General features: G+C 34.8%; 1 protein-coding gene across 5 annotated transcripts in view; it reads left to right on the forward strand.

The window, feature by feature from the left end:
- LOC136035309 (furin-like protease 1) overlaps positions 1 to 17,174 on the forward strand; it is a 133,105-nt gene that overhangs the window by 36,313 nt on the left and 79,618 nt on the right. For all 5 annotated transcript variants that reach the window (XM_065717007.1, XM_065717009.1, XM_065717010.1 and 2 more), the window contains exons 4-5: positions 668 to 832; positions 9,235 to 9,363. In XM_065717007.1, coding sequence (XP_065573079.1) covers positions 668 to 832; positions 9,235 to 9,363 — 294 coding nt within the window. The remainder of the gene's footprint in view (positions 1 to 667; positions 833 to 9,234; positions 9,364 to 17,174) is intronic.

Below are 17,174 nucleotides of genomic sequence, written 5' to 3' on the forward strand. Positions count from 1 at the left end.
AGAAAAAGTTCTGGATATTTCGACCACATTCATTAGTGATCATCATCAGCAGATAAATCAGTGATCGTCATCAACATCAGCAGTAGGTTCTGATGACGATCATTGTCCATGTGATCGAAATATCTAGAACTTTTTGTATCTGTTTTCCACTGTCTAATAAAATGACTTAACCCTATTTGAACTTTTATCTGTTCGTCATAGAAAGCCAGTGTGGTCTTCGAAAGAAAAACCTATAGTTTTGTCTTAGGAAGTCTTTGCTTGTTGTAGGAGCTCGCAAAAGCCCATGCTGTCTATGGTCTGTTATAAATTAATGCGTCTATGTTTTTTTTTAATTATTTATTACAATATTACCGAAAATATCTTGTCTATATTTTAAGTGATACTAAAACAAGTCCCTTTTCTCATATATCCATTTTCTATTATTACTTGTTAGTAGAAATTGATATTTCAGTTGATCCTAACCATTGTTGCACTCAGGGGTGGGGGGGGGGGATCCCTTTCCGAAGACTCAACCTTTGAAATATTTTTGTAACGAATGGTAAAACTACACAAATTTTAGTCTAAACGAGCGTATCTTTTTGTTCAACATGCTCCATTTAGCAGTTATTTGATTTCTCCCCCATCTTTATTAGTGTTTTTACTCTTAATGGTTCACTGCTCATTTTAGGTTAGGTCAGTTCAGCAGCAGCGTGTATTAAAGCGGGTCAAGCGGGACGTCCATTCGGATTACTCTGGGCCTGTTCTTAAACGATCAAAAAGATCCAGTTTGTTAAGAAGATCTAATCCATTCCTTAATATCGATGATCCAAAATGGTCCATTATGTGGTATTTGGTAAGTGTTTTCTTCTTTTTATGGCACTTGGTATTAACCAAGTGACATATAGCAATCGCAAATTCTGTCGGTCTGTTTGTCTGTCTGTCTGTCGGCCTGTCTGTCGGTCCCGGTTTTGCTTTTTTAGGCACTTCCAGGTAAGCTCGGACCAGACCAGACGAGATTCCAGACCAGACCAGATTTCAGACCTCGGACCAGACCAGCAGGGACCGGACCAGATTAAATTATAAATAGTCGTCTTCCCGATTTGACCATCTGGGGGGGGGGGGGAGTGGGGGGCTGGTTAATTCGGAAAAAATAGAAAAATGAAGTATTTTTAACTTACGAACGGTTTATCAGATCTTAATGAAATTCGATGTTTGGAAGGATGTCGTGTCTCAGAGCTCTGGTTTTAAATCCCGACCGGATGTGGTGACCTTGGGGGGAGTTGGGAGGGAGAAACCTAAAATCTTGAAAAATACTTAGAGTGGAGGAGTCGGGATGAAACTTGGTGAGAAAAATAAGCACAAGTCCTAGATACATTACTGACATAACTGGACTGGATTCGTTCTCTTTGGGGGAGTTGGGGGGGGGGTAATTCGGAAAAATGAGGTATTTGTAACTTACGAACGGGTAATCAGATCTTAATGAAATTTGATATTTAGAAGGATCTTGTGCTTTAAAGATCTTACTTTTAATTCCGACCAGATCCTGTGAAAGTGGGGGAGTTGGAGGGGATACCGGAATTCTTGAAAAACGTGAAAATTGGGGTATTTTTATCTTACGAATAGGCGATTGGATCTTAATTAAACTTGATGTGTCGAAGGATCTTATGTCTCAGATGCTCAATTTTCGACTCGAATTTGATCCGGGGACACAGGGGGCTGGAGGAGGGAAACAGAAATCTTGGAAAACGCTTAGAGTGGAGAGATCGGGATGAAATTTAATGGGAAGAATAAGCACAAGTTCTAGATACGTGATTGGCATAATTAGAACGGATCCTGTCTCTTTGGAGGAGCTGGGGGGTTTTAATTTGGAAAAATTAGAAAAATTGAGGTATTTTTAACTCAAGAACTGGTGACCGGATCTTAATGAAATGGAGGAATCGGCATGAAGCTTGGTGGATAGAATAAGCAAATGTCGTAGATACGTGATTGATGTAACCGTACTTGATCGCTCTCTTTGGGGGAGATGGGGGGCGGGGTTCAGTGCTTTGGCGAGTTTGGTGCTTCTGGACGTGCTAGGACGTGTCAGGGAGCTTCACAAATTGACTTGATAAAGTCGTTTTCCCAGATGCGACCATCTGGGGGGCTAAAGGGAGAGGAAAAATTAGAAAAAATTAGGTATTTATAACTTACGAGTGGGTGATCGGATCTTAGTGAATTTTGATATTTAGAAGGACATCGTGACTCAGAGCTCTTATTTTAAGTCCCGACAGGCATAAGCCTCTGATTTTCCCTTTTAAATCAATCTATTGATTCTTAGAATTTTGTTAGAGCTCATACCATATGAGCTTTTGGCTCTTGGCTCTTCTGGCCTCTTACAAGTGCCATATGACCTCTTAGCTCTTGTTTTTTTTTTATTTCTGAACGTTTTTGAATTAATGCATGTTTTGATATTGGCTCACCGCACATGAATAATTAAAACGTAATTTGCATATATTTTTTTTTTTGCTAAATGGCTTGTTCATAGTTTTGATCGGATTGTTTTAATAAAAAAAGGGGTGGGGAAGGAGGCCTAGCTGCCCTCCAATTTTTGGTTACCTCAAGTTGCAACTAGATTTTTTTTAAAATTTTTGTACGAACGTTTTTGTTAGTAATAAACATACGTATCTTACGAAATAACTTACGTAACGAACTTCTATATTTGTGTATTTTTATTACGTATATGATGGGGTTTGCCCCCTCGTCAATACCTCAATCTTTACACTAAAGCTTGAATTTTATCCCAAATCTTTAAGAATGACCCCTGAATCACAAAGGCCGTGGAATAGATAGTTGAAATTACTAAAAATACTTTAGCGTAAAGAGCAAGGTATTGTGGAGGAGACGATTCCCCTTACATACGTAATAATTTCTGTTTGTTTTAGGTTCTAATGCTGTTCCTTACTTCCACCTGAAAAAAACTTTTTTAAAATTTATTTTCTCATTGTTTTTTTTTTTTAAATAATAATAGAAAATCCTGCGCCCCCTTCATGGTAATTTTCTTCCCTCATGGTAAATTCCTCAATGGAAAGATCCTCCCAAGTAACCCCTCCCCCGACCCACTCCCAAACTAACGCTAAAAAGTCCCCCAGAAAACGTCTGTACACTTCATAATAACCATTACTATATGTAAACAAGGGTCAAAGTTTGTAACTTGCAGTCCCTCCCACGGGGACTCTGGGGGATTAGTCGTACCCAAAGACATAGTTGCTAGGTTTGCGACGAAGTTGAACAGAAGGGCTATCTCAAAATCTTGATCCAGTGACTTTGGGGGAAAATGTGCGTGGGAGGGGGCCTAGGTGTCCTCCAATTTTTTTGGTTACTTAAAAAGGGCACTAGAATTTTTAATTTTCGTTAGAATGAGCCCTCTCGCAACATTCTAGGACCAGAGGGTCGATACGATCACCCCTTAAAAAAAAACAAAAAAAAACATGCATCCGTGATATGGCTTCATGCAAAAAATACAAAATTACGCATTTTAGTAGGTAGGAGCTTGAAACTTTTACAAAAAGTTCTCTGATATGCTGAATCTGATGGTGTGATTTTTGTTAATATTTTATGGCTTTTAGGGGGTGTTTTCGCCTATTTTCTAAAATAAGGTAAATTTTCTCAGGCTCGTAACTTTTGATGGGTAAGACTAATCTTGATAAAACTTATATATTTCAAATCAGCATTGAAATTCGATTCTTTCGATGTAACTATTGGTATCTGAGCCGGGTTGCTCCTTACTACAGTTCGTTACCACGAAGTGTTTGAAAAGCAAAAAATGTATTTTGGGTTTTGACTATTATGAAAAATCAGTTGCTTGTAAAAATAATTTTTGGCTACCAAAGTGCGGCAAGTGCAATTTTTAAAAATTTCCAATTTCCAAGTATTGTTGTAAGCAAGCAAAAAGGACGAATCACCTTTTATGAGAAACAAAAAGAAGAAACTTAATTATCTATAGGGGGCCTAATAAAATAGACGAAAACCAATCAACCAACTAGTAGAACTTGCTGTCTTTTGAGTGTGGGATATAAACCTAACTTTCAGTAAATGCTAAATAACACCTTTTGAACTATTGCAGTTGAATAGTAGTGACAAAAGTCTTGATAGCTAGGAAAGAAAAAAAATTATGCTTTTTTCATAAGGTAACATTTTTGCATATTCATAATATTTATCATTGGTCTGTATCATACACCTGAATGGTGTTAGTGTATGTTTGATCTGATAACTTTCAAAGTAGCCTCTGATCTTTGACTCAGTAAAAAAAAAAAAAGAAAAGAAAAGAAAAAGCACCACATTTCTGAAAAAAACATTCAAAAATTATAACAAACGGTACTACAAATCCAATATTGGTTGTCACTGTCTGCAAGTCATAATTTTTTAAACAATGGTTAATTTCCAAGAGAACAACTTTCAAAGAAACTTAGTCTGTTATATTGTTAATACAATTGGCGTATTTTAGCATATAATTGTAGGATTTGTTAACATTAATACCGGATACTAATGTCACACTCCAGCAGTGTAATTTCAAAAGAGGTTGTTTTCATGTCTACGCTTCAATGCCCTGGAATGCTACACTATTTTATGATAGGTACTAATAATAGTAAGAATACAAATGTTTTAAGTTTTCACATTTTGCACCCAATTTATGGAAAGTACAAACCTTGAAAATGCAACTGTTTTAGGAATGCGGAAAATCGTTTTGAAACATTTCGATATACATTGATGAATAGTGGCCATAAGGGTGGACTAGTCAGCTTTTTTTTGAATAATGTATGTACGTCATGACATAACTAAAACAGACGATAATACTAGAATGATTTGTTCACACTGTCGCATGTCAAGTTTTTTTTCTTTTTTTTTTTGGGGGGGGGGTCTGTATTTTCTAGTTTCCAAGTCCACTACTGTTAGCGCTGCAGTTAGTGAATGCACGAATCTCGTTCTTATATTTCCTTATCGGTTATATTCCAGTACAAATACAGTTTTGACCCGGGATTTGAGCAACATAAATGTTTTTCGGACCAAAATATTCAGAGAAGTTTGCTCAATAACGCAAAATCGGAAATGCAGAAATACCCTTTTTCTGGGTAAAAGGTGGAAAATCTTGAATTTAAATTTCTGCAATATTATCTTGGTTGAAAGGTCGTTTCCTTTTAATTCAAGTTTGAGGAGACCGAAAAGGACATCAGAATTGAAAATTTCCATCGGTTAGTACCCCATTTCTGCCCTAGCTGGGGTCAGAAGGGGTGAAATATCATCTTTGGCATTATAATAATATAGTGCATAACTAAATCGGAAAATAGGATACTAAGTGGTGGAATTTCCAATTCTGAAGTTATTTTCGGTTTCCCCAGAAAATAACTTCAGAGAATAGGAAACAACCTTTCAATTATATGTTTTTTCTCATTTATGTTTTATATTCATTATGTTTTTATATTCACTATGTTTTTAAAATATTCAGAGAAGTTTGCTCAATAACGCAAAATCGGCCATGCAGAAATACCCTTTTTCTAGGGAAAAGGTGGAAAATCTTGAATTTCAATTTCTGCAATATTATCTTGGTTGAAAGGTCGTTTCCTTTTAATTCAAGTTTGAGGAGACCGAAAAGGACATCAGAATTGAAAATTTCCATCGGTTAGTACCCCATTTCTGCCCTAGCTGAGGTCAGAAGGGGTGAAATATCATCTGTGGCATTATAATAATATAGTGCACAACTAAATCGGAAAATAGGATACTAAGTGGTGGAATTTCCAATTCTGAAGTTATTTTCGGTTTCCCCAGACTTGAATTAATAGGAAACAACCTTTCAATTATATTTTTTTTCTCATTTATGTTTTATATTATCATAACTACAATTGGTATTTTTACCTCTTCTCACCTCTTTTAGGGTGGAAATGGGATAATCTCCAAAATACTTGCACAAATTAAGATTCTGATTTTTCGTCCCTCTCTGACCTTCCTTGGATGGAAGTGGGGTATAAGTGATAACATTTTTCAATTCCGATGTCATTTTCGGTCTCCCTGGACTCAAGTTAATAGGAAAAGACCCTCCAATCTGGAAAATATTGCTGAAATATAAATTCAAGATCCCCCCCCCTTTCCCCCGAAAAAAGGGGTATTTTTGCATGGCCGATTTTGGATATATTATTAAGCGAATTTTTCTGAGTATTTTGGTGCCAAAAACATTTCCGTTGCTCAAATGCCAAGGTTTGGTCTTTTTATCGTAGTTTTGCTGGACTATAATGGTATACTTAATTGTGGTTATTCACGCAGTTCCATCTTAACAAACTAACTTCATTGCCCATATGCTAGAATATTTTTTTTTTTGCAAGAGAGGCCAGCGAGGGAGCTACTTGTTTTTAAGTCAACTAGAATATAAATATATGATGAATAAGAATAATCCAAATAATTTAAAACATGTTTTGTCAAATAATAAAAGATATTTAAATGGTATTTTGGTCTTAAATTGTAAGGATTTCATTGATATTTCTAAAAATATATATCCATCAGAGCTTACTCTTGAACCTAGTCATGGCGCTGGTCATGAAGATCATTTCTTAGATTTAAATGTTAATATTTGTGATAATAATAAATTAAGTTTTAAAATGTATAATAAAAGGGATGATTTTGATTTTGAAGTGATTAGTTTCCCATTCCCTGAAAGTAATATACACTCAAATATCACATATTCTGCTTTTTTCTCACAGTTACTTCGTTATGCAAGGATTTGTAGTAATTATATTGATTTTAAAAATAGATGTAAAATCTTAAGCCAAAAATTGATATCAAGAGGTTTTTTTGCAAATAAATTAACTTGGCAATTTAAAAAATTTAGTTTTCATTATAACGAACTTTTAAATAAATATCAAAAGAATTATCTGGAAATACTTAAAGAAATTTTCAACTAATTTCGGAGGTTCGACAAATGATGATGCAGCGCCATTTATTTTGAATTGTGTTTCTAATAGAGCGAATTTTTTAAAAAAATAGCCACATGGTCAAGATGAATTCTATAATTGTTTAGGTCATTAATTTTTTTTTTTTTTTTGCAATGTGTTAATACTTGTGATTTGGTAAATTTTATCACATTTAGTTTACCTATTGTTGCTAAAAAGAGGGATATATTAACAGGATAGGCTTGTTTTGGTGTTACTTGGTTGTTTTACATTTGCTGTTTTTTTTTTTTTTTTTATAGGCATGTATTTTGGGGGTGATACCTGACACGGGGATGCCATGGATATTCTGTGGTAGCCACAACACTTGGCTGGGTAGAGAATTTAAAGTGACGAAACCCTATAGGCCATTGTATTCTCCTGATGAGCCCTTGTGTTGGGTTGTTGCCTCTGAATTATTTGTCTTTATTATTTTTTCTATTGTTTGGTAAATGATGACTTATACTTATTGACGACATGACTGCCTGTCCATTGATTATTCTTTATGGTTGATTGTGTTTGGCTATGCTGTTTGACCTATGTGATTGTATGGATGAGTAGGGTTAAGGCCTTATTCAAGTGCTGGTCTATATTAATCACTAATTTAGGAAAACAGTCTTCCTTTTCTCCTTCTGTCTCTTTTTTTTTTTTTTTTTTTTTTTTTTTTTTTTTTTTTTTTTTTTTTTTTTTTTTTTTTTTTTTTTTTATGTGTTTGTGCTGTTGCATTGGTGATTTCTCTTTTCATGATATATATATATATATATATATATATAAATTAACACTATAAGTTACATAACATTTAGTTGATACTTATATATCGCTTTAATATAACTTGAGATAATATTTATTTTCATAAGAATTTTACAAGCTCTACGATAGTTGACTTTGCATCTTATGCTAAGCAAAATTAAAATCAAATTAAAAAATAAAATAAAAATAAGACGGATGCAAACTGTCCTTCTCCTTTCTTCAAGGGTGACGAAACGGGCTCTTCAAAGAAAAGTGGCTTTATGTTTTACAAGGGGTTTTTTAGATTCTACTTTATCCACGTAAACTATAATTCTTAGACGTCTCTTTTGTACTGCCTCTATTCTGTCTGACAATTCCTTCGAGATACAAGGGCCTGGATGTCAAACAAGATCTCCCGTCTATTGACGAGAAAGCGAAATTCATGCTATAAAATATTCGTCGGAAGATTGGAAGAATGAGAGAGGGATCATTCGAACAGAAATTAAAAGTTCTAGTGCTCGTTTTAAGCGACCAAAAAGATCGATTGGAGGGGAGCTAAACCTCCTCCCATGCCCCCTTTTTCCCAAAGTCATTCGATCAAAATTTTGAGATAGTCTTTTTGTTCAGCATAGTTGAAAGGTCAAATAACCATGCCACTGGGAATGACCTGAACCACTACGGCACCTGGGGAAAGGGATATAAGCTTTGCAATCGGCTGCTGTGCAATCGTCCAATGTTTATGCTTAGTATTTGCTATTTGGAAGTATATAGAAATTTTGATGGAAAGGTGAGTTTTCTGTGGGGGGGATTTCCCGTAGGGAGGGAAGTTTCTGGGGATGAATTTTCAAGGGGAAATTTATATGAGGGAATTCACCAAAATTTGTTTACGGAATTCTTTTTATTTGTTTTACTTTCTCTTTAGCAACTCAGTTCTACATGTTGAGATGCTCTGGGGAAATTTTCAAAGGGGTTTGAATTGTCTGGGTATTTTCCCGTGTGGGGGGGGGGGGTCTTCTGTGGGTGAAACATTTCCTTGGGAGGGGGGGGGGTGAAATTTGGGGGAAATTTTGCCACAGATGGAAATATTTAATATATCAGAAATTAAATGAAAAATAAGTATTTTGTTCAAATGAAAGGAGGCTAATAAAATTTCACCAATTTCCCGCCAAAAAATTTCAAGGGGAAAATTTTAGCGATGATTGAATATTCTCTGGGGGGGGGGGGCTTTTCAGGAGTGATGGGGACTTTAGGTGGGAGGAATTTTCCATGGAAGAATTTTTGTGAGGGAAATTTTCCCCTGAGGCATTATTTTCAAAACTAACAGGAATTAAATTAAAAAAACAAAAAAAAAACAACAGCTGCTATTTCAGTTAAAAGTGGAGCAATATTATAACAGAGAACGATCAGAAATTACTCTGTATATAAGGAGGATGTCCCCTCCTCTTTGCATCGGTCTTTGCACTAAAGTTTGGCCTTTTATCCCAATTCTGTAGGAACGATTCTTGAAACACAAATGCCCTTTAATTAGAATAAGAAGTCTTCGTTAATAAGTCTTCGTTTATGTATTTTTTAGAACCGTGGAGGTGGGTTAGATATGAATGTTGCTGCCGCTTGGTCTGAAGGCTACACAGGCAAAGGGGTTGTTGTCACTATACTTGATGATGGACTGGAGAAGGACCATCCAGATATTAAACGGAACTATGTAAGTTTATTTTTTATAGTATTTTCGATATAAGCTAATACATTAAAATCACAGTGTTATTTTCAATATAAGTTAATTCATTAAGATAAAATCAAAAATGACTTTCACGGGCTCAATCGGAGTGGGATTCTGGTCAGCCAAAGATCTTATGTCTGGAAAGCATGAACAATTAAACAGAAATCCGAATATCCATTATTTATAAAATGAAGCGTCACTAGCAAGAAAAGGAGGTAAATAAATCTAAATATAAGAAATAATGTTTTATAGAAATAGGTAATGAACATGGATAAAACGTAGGTAAGAAATAGAAATAATAGTCGGTTGGACTAAAACTTGAATCCCAAAAAAAAGAATATCAAAATGCTTTCGCTTTTTATCGGTTCTATCACGTTCTGAAATTTATTTGATGAAGTCCAGTTTTTATTTCTTTTTTATATTTTAGTATGAAAGCAGTTGATTAACAGTTTGTATGAATTCCTTAAAAATAAAACTGATAAGGATCATGAACGGCATTTCGACTGACTATTGACTTTGAAAGTCTCTACGTACACTTTATATGTAAAAATTACAAAAAAAGGAGTTGTTCTCCACACTTCTCTGTATGCAAATAGGTGCAAGATATGGACTTTTTCTTCACTACGCGACTGGTTTATTAAAGTCAAACAAAGCATATTTTCGTATTGATTATCATCAGTAGTTTATTTTATTATTCTAACTAATATGGATTGTGGATAGCTCAACTAATAGAAGTGATTTTAGGGATATTAGCAGTGGGTTTGCGGTATTGGGTTACCCATGAGGAAAGAAGGATTAGGATGTTATTTGCGATCACTGTAGGATCTACCGAAAAATTTGAACAAAGCTCAAATATAAGCTGAATCTCTTTCGCCAAGAGTTTGTATATTTACCTTTTGCATTGTAAGGAGATGGGTAAGTTTTGTTGAAGGCTTATATATATCTATATAGAAAATACACTCTTGAGAATCTGCTACCCCCTTCTTCTCTCGTCATGACCATCAAATCCCCTAAATGTCTAAACCGTGTACCAACTTTCATCGAATGGTGCTTTCATTAATATCATATTGAAAACATCAATAAGTTGTAAAGTGGAGCTTTTTGATGGGCTGTGCATAAACCGCTTCACAGAGGATACCCTCCCCCCTTATAGATTGCATCAGAGCCCCACCTCGAGAAAATTCAAATCATGAGCGGCTAGCGATGAACTTATTAACCCCCCTCCCCCACTTAATAGGGTTAAACGTGCCTGCATTGAAAGTTATAAACAAGAACTGACATTGATATTTATCGGGGGTGAGGGGACGCATATAAGGGAAAATAAAGACTTACGTTGAAAATATAAGAAACTATGGAAACATCGTAAGGATCCTAAGATTTTGAAGGTTGGGTAATCGTATATGGTACTTTTTGTACTGTCTGGTTTAAAACATATTTTCAACCTGAAGTGTCTATGGTGGAACCCGATTTCTTTCTAATCGAACCGTCTTTATCTCTATATGTGTTGGCTAAATATATATCCCTTACTAGACTTTTTTTCTTCTGCTTACAATGTAAACACTTCCCCTTTATTTTGTCCGTGCCCTCTTCCATCTTTCTAATTTTCCCCCAGTCAATATAAATGTTTTTATTTGCGCTGGGTCAAGTGTGGCTTTTATGTTCCCAGTATTCATCAGGAATTATCTTTCTATCAGACTCCTTTTTTTCCTCGGATCCGATTATCGTTTATCTTGTAGAATGTAATGACTAAGACTTCCACTTTGAAGGGTCTTGAAGGGGAGGCTTGTAACTGATGTGTTCGGAGTTTGTGATAAGTTTGCTGATTTACAAGGTTAGGTAATTCCTATGACAATAGGTAATCAGTTAAAGAGTATTAGCTTATGCTATCAGTGATCTTTGGGTGTAATATTTTCCGGGGACCCTAGGTGGATTTTTTCTTAATAGCGAAATTCTTGGCACCATTTGTAACGCTGGTATGGTGATATTATTGTTAGTTAATATTTGTAAACGATTGAAATTCCAAGCAAAAAAAACGAAGACATGATTTTTGGAACTACTCTTGCTAAGAGTTCGGTTCGATTGTCCAGATGATCACCAAATGAATCTTTTTTATTAATACTCCCACTCACGAGTTTCTTGGCAAAGGTGATCCACCCGGTGAGCGAGGCCACGGCTAGATATTCTCTTCGCTTTGATTATGGTTGTGATCATACTCGAAGCTTCCTAGAAGAATAAACATATATAAGCCCGACATAGCTGCCAAGTCAAGAGCTTCTGAAAAGAACGGGCGATGGTGTCCCGGTGCAACGGTTTTAAGAACACCCAGGGGAGGGGTTGAGTCTTTGGTGACAAAAAAAGATGGCAAGTCTATCAGGTGCAGGAAATGCGCAACAATAGAATAGATCCATCTAAGAGAAAGCTTTTTCAACCAACAATACTAGCAACAGGATTATTTTATGTTAAGGTCAATTTCCCACTTTAAATTTGGCAGCATATAATTCGAACTGTACTTGTGGTTCCCAAAATACTCGTTTTCTCATTTCAAACAAATGCATTAAATAATAATCCAGATGCTCGTTTTTCGTGTTTAAAAAAAAGTAAATTGAAAACACCACAATTTTAAATCCAGACAATAAACTACTCAACCGAATTATTTATAACAATATGGCTCATGCAGGAAGTGCTTGAGAATCTTTGCCCATATAAGAAAAATTTTCCTGTAAAAAAATTTGTTTTTCGATAGGTATTCCTTATTTTGTAACCACCCGTTTGTTGTTTAACGACGTCTTCAAATTGTACTACCTTACTTTTTATTTATTTTGATTTTCATCGCTTCAAACCTAGTAAGTTTTTATTGCTAATAATCTGTCAATTTTTTCTCTCTTTTTTGTAGAGATTTTTTTTTATCTGAAGTCCTGTTTTTGATTTGCCTCTATCTCAACCAAAGGGCAATAGCTCCGGTAGACACCCTGTGCTCAAACGTATTTAGACATCTTTGTTTTTTAAACATTCGAAGTGACTGTCATCAGTATCCAATTTTATCTCCTTGATCTGGTCAACTATTTTCCTGAAAGTTGTCACTTTAATTTCCTTGAGATGTTGACCTGGGATTGGAAGTTAGAAACCGTATCGATGCTATAGAAATGAACTTTCGCCATGTTAGTTGTCAGGGGAACACTTCCGATCGTCTTTTCTTAAAGGGTTTCAACCTCCAATAAGTGAAATTGGGTTTTATCACAGAAGTCAAGGAGATCTGATCCGATTTCAGAATTTAATTTATATTTATAAGTTATTTGCCTAGGGCCGTATGGGCGGAATGAATGGACTTTGAGTCTGGTGACTCGTTTAAATGAAGAATGATATCTCTCTGATGAAATTTGCGCACAATTGTAAGTTCTTCCAGAATATACTCTTTCCCTAAAGAACGAAAATTTTGATATTTATTAAGAGCTTTTACAATTAATTATATAACATTTTTGCAAACCTGAGAACCAGACGACTCCCCACCCAAAAAAATGGTATTGGTCACTTCTTAATTACAAAATCCTAAATAAAAAAAAAAAGAAGAAAAGAACAAATATGCCTGTCGATAGACGTAACTAGATTTCCCCCCTCCCATCGGGTGGCTCATAATTATAAATGTATTTAATTAATGGGAGATTAATTTTTAAGTTGAAGGAGTAAAATTATATTTAGTGCAGGGTTGAGTTTACCCGAGGGAGTGCCAACTTTCTTCCACCTGGGGTACATTTCAGAACGTCTGCCTTGTGTAATAGTACAACATAATTCCACCGTGCTTAGCATAGTTTTTGTTTCGCTTGGCACACCTCTGCCACGCTTGGCACTTGCCACCTGGTGTACGTTATTTCTGAGAGTGGGTGCTTCTCGGATTTACCTATGTTTAAGTCTTTTACGTAACCCTGTCATTTGATTCTTAAATTAACTAGAATTTTGGCCTGATATTGCACAAACATGTATAGATTTAACCTGGTGGGCGGGGAGGGGGTCGAAAAACGAAATTTTTTTTTAATATTTTCTTATTTTCCTGAGACAGTTTTGACCAATATTAGGGACGAATTTCCTCCTTTTTTTCGTTTTTTTTTTCAATCGGCCTGACAATTGAAAGTCAATTTTGTCCTGAGAAAACTTTTTACTTGTCAAAACTTGAGAAACTACGAAAAACGAAAACTTTTTTTTTTTTTTTTTACCACAATGAAAGATTTCTGTTCTCAGCTCAAATAATGTTGATAGAACCTTCTGTAATTTTTAAATACGAATAGCTCTATCCATTCAACCAACTTCTAAGATTTCTGCAAGTGATGGAACGACTCCAAAGTTTCCCACAATATCTGTTCCACCCCTAAATCGCGATTCCTGATTTGATCTTTTTGCCAAATAGATTATCAGTATATTTATCTATAACTATTGGGGATGGAGGGGATGGGCATGACTATTGGAGTGCTACGTCACAACCCACCCGCAGAGTCTGAGTAAACTTCTCTGGGTTTGTCGCATTACTAATCTTGATTATCACATTGAATTTACAATCCTGACTCTGAACATTACGTTTCACTATCAAAATTGTGCTTATAATCCAAATATTTTTTGGATGTTATATATCATTAATGTGTTTATATGTTGTATGTAATAATTATGTTTATATTTCATATCCTAATGTGTTTTTAAAGACTCTATATATAGTAATATCCAATAACTAAATCGACAAAGAAAATTAATATGAAAAAATGTCTTGAAGAGCGTGTAATTCAGTTTCAAAGAAAATCTACTTTGTCAGTTTAAAGATTTTGTTCTATTTTTCTTATGTATTGAATATCATTGATGTTCGGTTATTTGATTTGTGAAGTTTTTGCATAATATATCTCTATTTTTGCTTTCGATACACGTTGATGAAAAGGCTAATATCTGCGTTGACACATATTTTTCCTTTAGATTTGTTCTGATAGGTCAAAAAGCTTGTTTCAAGAATTGAACAGGCCCGAATGTTTGGATTCTTGTACGCTTTTTAGAAGGGGAGGACTTCCTTCCATGGTTTCCTTTTCGAAACTAGGCTGTTCATTTTTTTTAATAGCATTGAAAATAGAACTTCTTCAAGATTCTACAAACTTTAAGTTGGTATTATATTTAGAAAACTTTTTGTGCTAACAGGGGACTTAAAGGGTTATGTGACTATCAAAACTTTGGGAAATATATTGCCCGGAAAAGACAATCTTTCTCAAGAAGTTTATTAGTTCTTGAACAATGTTCTAGAAAAATAGGTTTACGGAATTGCTACTTTAGCGTTTCAAACAGAAACTTCGGAGAGAAAAGCAATGATGATATTACCCTGGAATTGACGAAGCTCGTTTTATGTTTTTTTTTTCTCTCTCTCTCTCTTTTTTTGATATGGGGTACAGTCCAGTCTTTTCAAAAAAAACAATTGAAAAAAAAAACTCTCTCTCCAAACAAGAAGTTTTTCACTGAAAAGTTAAGAAATTACTCTATGAATAAATGAAACATAATGGGAAGAGAAATTACAATGAATAATCAAGTCAAACTTAAAACGAACAGAAATTACCACAAATAGAAGTAGGGCTAACGCTCCTTAAACCTTCTAAAGGCCAGAGCGTAATTTGTACTTTATTGAAAACAATTTTTATTTGAGGAGTTTTTTTTTGTCATAAAACAAAAACCATTTTGGCGACAAAAACCAAACAGGAATGGTACTTCAAGGCTAATCATGGTTTAGAAATAAAGAGTAATGGTACCGGTCCCCTCCTCCCTCTAATAACCTCTAAAGGATTTGATTGTCATTTGTGTATATTTGAAATTGTATGTAATTTGAACAGTATCGTTTTTATTATAACCTCAACAACAATAAAAAGCAACGAAAGGAAATAAAAATTAATAAAAAAAAAGAAATATTGAAAGTAAACTGATTCTTTAATATATAATGATATTCGTTCGTGGACGTCTCAGCAGATTTATGGATTTTATAAAAGAGAAAATGCATAGTATATTTTTTTTCTTCACAAACGTGAAATGACGCTCTAGCCTTTAGAAAGCTTAGGAAAAATTAGCCCTTCGTCTGTTTGTGGAAATTTCTGTTCATTTTAGGTAGTTCGAGATAATGAACTATAAGTAAATAGCGAACAGAGTTAATAGTAGCCGAACCTCTAAAAATTGGATTTTTGATAATAATAATATATGCATAAAAAGAATCTGCTTTTATGGTGATATTAAATATATAAAATCAATCAAGTTAAGGGTAGTATCCTGAGAAAGTTTGCCTGATTATCAAAAAGGTGGAAGGCATCCCCAGGGGGGCAAGTGATATTAATGAAAACCCCGTTACCAAGTTCAGCACCTTAGAGGACACTGTTGTAGAGATTTCAAGTTTCCATATGCGGAATTTGACACTTTTTTCGAGAAAGAAAACTAAGGATGCTTGTTTGTTTTATTTCTGAGTCTTCCTACAAAACCAATGATCGTAGAAACTCGAGAGATGGTTCATTTCAACGAAAATTCAAAGTTCTAGTTTTCCTTTAGCCAAAAAATATTATGCTGCAACAAAGGCCATTTTGTAGCATTCTGACATTTTGTAGTACAGAGCTACAATTTCGACCCAAAGAAGGCAAAGTTGCTATCGATTAAAATTTTTTGAGGCAGCCAGACGATTTGGGATTATCTAAAACTATATGTTGATATTCCAGTTTCAGAAACAGCAATACTACACGGTGGTGCCGTCGTTTCTCAACAGCCAAGTAGTCCATATAAAATAGACGGTTAATATAGACACTTGTTTCAAAGCTTCATTTATTCAAGTTCATTTACTTGATGTTTGACAAAGGTAATGGGCAATAATATGTAATTTCGCATCAACTATAGTGGAGGAGGGGTGGTATATCATTTTGTTGGTGGGGGGGTGTGCTGATGCCTCAAAAAGTGCATTTGTGCATCCAGATTTTCTAATGATCAGAAACAAAAAGTTTGGTACAATTTTTCGACTATTTTCAACAGAATTTTGATGTGATATCTTTGAGGGACTTGAGCCGCTAGGAAAAAGGGTATAGTAGGGGGGATGTTTTCCCCCAACTGTTTTGACTTTTTGAAAGGGACCTAGAACTTTCAGTCCCAAATTAACCAGCCATTCTAGACGACGTGCTCTGGTTGAAAAAAATAAATATTTAAGACACATCGTTCTTTGCTTAGTTAACGCTATTGAAGTAATAATTTTAAATTTAAATATGATTAAAATAAATTTTAATGAAATCGTCGTTGTTTTAGCTAAATGTACTTTTAATCTCCTCTTTTTTCTTGCTTTCATCAAGAATTGATATTTTTTTTACAATTGGACTAGAGAAAGCTGAGGTGAATTTTTCGGAATTGTGTATTTCGTTATGCTCTACTTATTTCGTCGAAAGGTGTCAGTCTGATAGCAGAAGAAACATAAAAAAAATAGCAGAGAATACTCATTTACGAACATCATCTAAAATAATGACAAGAGTTGGAAATATCAGGTTTTAATTCGCTGCTAAAGGGTTCAAACTCTGATGCTATACTTCCAAACTTTTATTAGGGCAGGTGCAACCGCAGGATTTTATCAAACAGTTCGTGGTAACGAACTGTAGTAAGGAGCGACCCGGCTCAATAGTAACCGAAACTCTAAAAAAATGGAATTTTGGTACCGATAGTTTTTTATTGCATTTTAATGCTGATCTTAAATATATAAGTTTCATCAAGATGAATCTTAACCATCAAAAGCTATGACCCTGAGAAAATTTGCCTCATTTTAGAAA

This window comes from Artemia franciscana, chromosome 14 (assembly GCF_032884065.1).
Source record: "Artemia franciscana chromosome 14, ASM3288406v1, whole genome shotgun sequence".
In the NCBI taxonomy this organism is placed as follows: Eukaryota; Metazoa; Arthropoda; class Branchiopoda; order Anostraca; family Artemiidae; genus Artemia; species Artemia franciscana.